The sequence below is a fragment of the Sander vitreus genome, chromosome 21 (assembly GCF_031162955.1).
Source record: "Sander vitreus isolate 19-12246 chromosome 21, sanVit1, whole genome shotgun sequence".
NCBI classification, from domain to species: domain Eukaryota; kingdom Metazoa; phylum Chordata; class Actinopteri; order Perciformes; family Percidae; genus Sander; species Sander vitreus.
The window spans coordinates 820,813-825,812 of record NC_135875.1 but is presented as its reverse complement, the minus strand read 5'-3'; the positions used below and the strand labels follow the sequence as shown (position 1 = coordinate 825,812).

The 5,000-nt window shown below is 39.9% G+C and overlaps 1 protein-coding gene across 1 annotated transcript in view; it reads left to right on the top strand.

The window, feature by feature from the left end:
- The window catches only part of ankfn1a (ankyrin repeat and fibronectin type III domain containing 1a), a 127,289-nt gene that overhangs the window by 116,230 nt on the left and 6,059 nt on the right, over positions 1-5,000 (top strand). Inside the window, 1 exon segment of the mRNA XM_078279938.1 lies at positions 4,589-4,755. Coding sequence (XP_078136064.1) covers positions 4,589-4,755 — 167 coding nt within the window.

Sequence of the window (5,000 nt, the reverse complement as noted above, 5' to 3'; positions counted from 1 at the left end):
TCGCCCAGATCTTCTCTGATTATCGTCCCAGAAATTCTCTGATTATCGTCCCAGATTTTCTCTAATTATCGTCCCAGATCTTCTCTGATTATCGTCCCAGATTTTCTCTGATTATCGTCCCAGAAATTCTCTGATTATTGTCCAGATTTTCTCTGATTATAGTCCAGATTTTCTCTGATTATTGTCCAGATCTTCTCTGATTATCGTCCCAGATTTTCTCTGATTATCGCCCAGATCTTCTCTGATTATCGTCCCAGAAATTCTCTGATTATCGTCCCAGAAATTCTCTGATTATCGCCCAGATTTTCTCTGATTATCGTCCCAGAAAATTCTCTGATTATCGTCCCAGAAATTCTCTGATTATCGTCCCAGAAATTCTCTGATTATCGTCCCAGAAATTCTCTGATTATCGTCCCAGATTTTCTCTGATTATCGTCCCAGATCTTCTCTGATTATCGCCCAGATCTTCTCTGATTATCGTCCCAGATCTTCTCTGATTATTGTCCAGAAATTCTCCAGATCTTCTCTGATTATCGTCCAGATTTTCTCTGATTATCGTCCAGAAATTCTCTGATTATCGTCCAGAAATTCTCTGATTATCGTCCAGAAATTCTCTGATTATCGTCCAGATTTTCTCTGATTATCGTCCAGATCTTCTCTGATTATCGTCCCAGATTTTCTCTGATTATCGTCCCAGAAATTCTCTGATTATCGTCCAGATCTTCTCTGATTATCGTCCAGAAATTCTCTGATTATCGTCCCAGATCTTCTCTGATTATTGTCCAGAAATTCTCCAGATTTTCTGATTATCGCCCAGATTTTCTCTGATTATCGCCCAAATCTTCTCTGATTATCGTCCCAAATCTTCTCTGATTATCGTCCCAAATTTTCTCTGATTATCGTCCCAGAAATTCTCTGATTATCGTCCCAGATCTTCTCTGATTATCGTCCCAGAAATTCTCTGATTATCGTCCCAGATCTTCTCTGATTATCGCCCAGATTTTCTCTGATTATCGTCCCAGATTTTCTCTGATTATCGCCCAGAAATTCTCTGATTATCGCCCAGATTTTCTCTGATTATCGTCCCAGATCTTCTCTGATTATCGTCCCAGATTTTCTCTGATTATCGTCCCAGATTTTCTCTGATTATCGTCCCAGAAATTCTCTGATTATCGCCCAGATTTTCTCTGATTATCGTCCCAGATCTTCTCTGATTATCGTCCCAGATCTTCTCTGATTATTGTCCAGAAATTCTCCAGATTTTCTCTGATTATCGTCCCAGATTTTCTCTGATTATCGTCCCAAATCTTCTCTGATTATCGTCCAAATTTTCTCTGATTATCGTCCCAGATCTTCTCTGATTATCGTCCCAGAAATTCTCTGATTATCGTCCCAAATCTTCTCTGATTATCGTCCCAGATCTTCTCTGATTATCGCCCAGAAATTCTCTGATTATCGCCCAGATTTTCTCTGATTATCGTCCCAGATTTTCTCTGATTATCGCCCAGAAATTCTCTGATTATCGTCCCAGATCTTCTGTGATTATCGTCCCAGATTTTCTCTGATTATCGTCCCAGATTTTCTCTGATTATCGCCCAGAAATTCTCTGATTATCGCCCAGAAATTCTCTGATTATCGCCCAGATTTTCTCTGATTATCGTCCCAGAAATTCTCTGATTATCGTCCCAGATTTTCTCTGATTATCGCCCAGAAATTCTCTGATTATCGCCCAGATCTTCTCTGATTATCGTCCCAGATTTTCTCTGATTATCGTCCCAGATTTTCTCTGATTATCCAGATTTTCTCTGATTATCGTCCCAGAAATTCTCTGATTATCGTCCCAGAAATTCTCTGATTATCGTCCCAGATTTTCTCTGATTATCGTCCCAGATCTTCTCTGATTATCGTCCCAGATTTTCTCTGATTATCGTCCAGAAATTCTCTGATTATCGTCCAGATCTTCTCTGATTATCGTCCCAGATTTTCTCTGATTATCGTCCCAAATCTTCTCTGATTATCGCCCAAATCTCTCTGATTATCGTCCCAGATTTTCTCTGATTATCGTCCCAAATCTTCTCTGATTATCGTCCCAGATTTTCTCTGATTATCGCCCAAATCTTCTCTGATTATCGCCCAAATCTTCTCTGATTATCGTCCCAAATTTTCTCTGATTATCGTCCCAGATTTTCTCTGATTATCGTCCCAGATCTTCTCTGATTATCGTCCCAGATTTTCTCTGATTATCGTCCCAGATCTTCTCTGATTATTGTCCAGAAATTCTCCAGATTTTCTCTGATTATCGTCCAGATTTTCTCTGATTATCGTCCAGATTTTCTCTGATTATCGTCCAGATTTTCTCTGATTATCGTCCAGATCTTCTCTGATTATCGTCCAGAAATTTCTCTGATTATCGTCCCAGATCTTCTCTGATTATCGTCCCAGAAATTCTCTGATTATCGTCCCAGATCTTCTCTGATTATCGTCCCAAATCTTCTCTGATTATCGCCCAGATTTTCTCTGATTATCGTCCCAAATCTTCTCTGATTATCGCCCAGATTTTCTCTGATTATCGTCCAGATTGTCTCTGATTATCGTCCCAGATCTTCTCTGATTATCGTCCCAGATCTTCTCTGATTATCGTCCAGATCTTCTCTGATTATTGTCCAGAAATTCTCCAAATTTTCTCTGATTATCGTCCCAGATTTTCTCTGATTATCGTCCCAAATCTTCTCTGATTATCGTCCCAAATCTTCTCTGATTATCGCCCAAATTTTCTCTGATTATCGTCCCAGATCTTCTCTGATTATCGTCCAGAAATTCTCTGATTGTCGTCCAGAAATTCTCTGATTATCGTCCAGATTTTCTCTGATTATCGTCCAGATCTTCTCTGATTATCGTCCAGATTTTCTCTGATTATCGTCCAAATCTTCTCTGATTATCGTCCAGATTTTCTCTGATTATCGTCCCAGATTTTCTCTGATTATCGTCCCAGATTTTCTCTGATTATCGTCCCAGAAATTTCTCTGATTATCGTCCCAGATCTTCTCTGATTATCGTCCCAGATTTTCTTGATTATCGCCCAGATTTTCTCTGATTATCGTCCCAGAAATTCTCTGATTATCGTCCAGAAATTCTCTGATTATCGTCCAGAAATTCTCTGATTATCGTCCAGATCTTCTCTGATTATCGTCCAGATTTTCTCTGATTATCGTGAAATTCTCTGATTATCGTCCAGATTTTCTCTGATTATCGTCCAGAAATTCTCTGATTATCGCCCAAATCTTCTCTGATTATCGTCCCAGAAATTCTCTGATTATCGTCCCAGAAATTCTCTGATTATCGTCCCAGATCTTCTCTGATTATCGCCCTGATCTTCTCTGATTATCGCCCAGAAATTCTCTGATTATCGTCCCAGATCTTCTCTGATTATCGTCCAGATTTTCTCTGATTATCGTCCAGATTTTCTCTGATTATCGTCCCAAAAATTCTCTGATTATCGCCCAGAAATTTCTCTGATTATCGTCCCAGATTTTCTCTGATTATCGTCCCAAAAATTCTCTGATTATCGTCCCAGATTTTCTCTGATTATCGTCCAAAAATTCTCTGATTATCGTCCAGAAATTCTCTGATTATCGTCCAGAAATTCTCTGATTATCGTCCAGATTTTCTCTGATTATCGTCCAGATTTTCTCTGATTATCGTCCCAGATTTTCTCTGATTATCGCCCAGAAATTCTCTGATTATCCAGATTTTCTCTGATTATCGTCCCAGAAATTCTCTGATTATCGCCCAGAAATTCTCTGATTATCGTCCCAGATTTTCTCTGATTATCGTCCCAGATCTTCTCTGATTATCGCCCAGATTTTCTCTGATTATCGTCCAGATTTTCTCCAGATCTTCTGATTATCGTCCCAGATCTTCTCTGATTATTGTCCAGAAATTCTCCAGATTTTCTCTGATTATCGTCCCAGATTTTCTCTGATTATTGTCCAGAAATTCTCCAGATTTTCTGATTATCGTCCAGATTTTCTCTGATTATCGTCCAGATCTTCTCTGATTATTGTCCAGAAATTCTCCAGATTTTCTCTGATTATCGTCCCAGATCTTCTCTGATTATTGTCCAGAAATTCTCCAGATTTTCTCTGATTATCGTCCCAGATTTTCTCTGATTATCGTCCCAGAAATTCTCTGATTATCGTCCCAGATCTTCTCTGATTATCGTCCCAGATCTTCTCTGATTATTGTCCAGAAATTCTCCAGATTTTCTCTGATTATTGTCCAGAAATTCTCCAGATTTTCTCTGATTATCGTCCCAGAAATTCTCTGATTATCGTCCCAGATTTTCTCTGATTATCGTCCCAGATCTTCTCTGATTATTGTCCAGAAATTCTCCAGATTTTCTCTGATTATCGTCCAGATTTTCTCTGATTATCGTCCAGAAATTCTCTGATTATCGTCCAGATCTTCTCTGATTATCGTGAAATTCTCTGATTATCGTCCAGATTTTCTCTGATTATCGTCCAGATCTTCTCTGATTATTATGATTATTATCACGTAAACTACTGCTCTGCTTCTTTCCTCCCTTTAGTGCACTTCTGCACCTACAAAGAGAAGTTCATCAGCCTGTACTGCCGCCTGTCCTCCGTCCTGGACCTGGACGCCCTCATTACCCAGCAGGCACTGCGGGAGGCCATCACCGACAGCGAGGTGGCCACGGCCAAACAGAGACACCAGCTCATACTGGACTACATCCAGGTACCAAACAAACACCCAGCATGCTTTGGGAGGATCCCACCTAAAGTCAAACAATCCAGCACTGATGGATGACGAGGACATCAAATCTGGCACCTGAAAGTTCAGAGAAAGAAATATAATAAATAAGATGAAGACACGTTGTTGCTGTTGTCTCCCATAGCAACTGGACGAGATGCGGTGCGACGTGTGTGTGTGTGTGTGTGTGTGTGTGTGTGTGTAACTGTGTGTGTGTGTGTGTGTGTGTG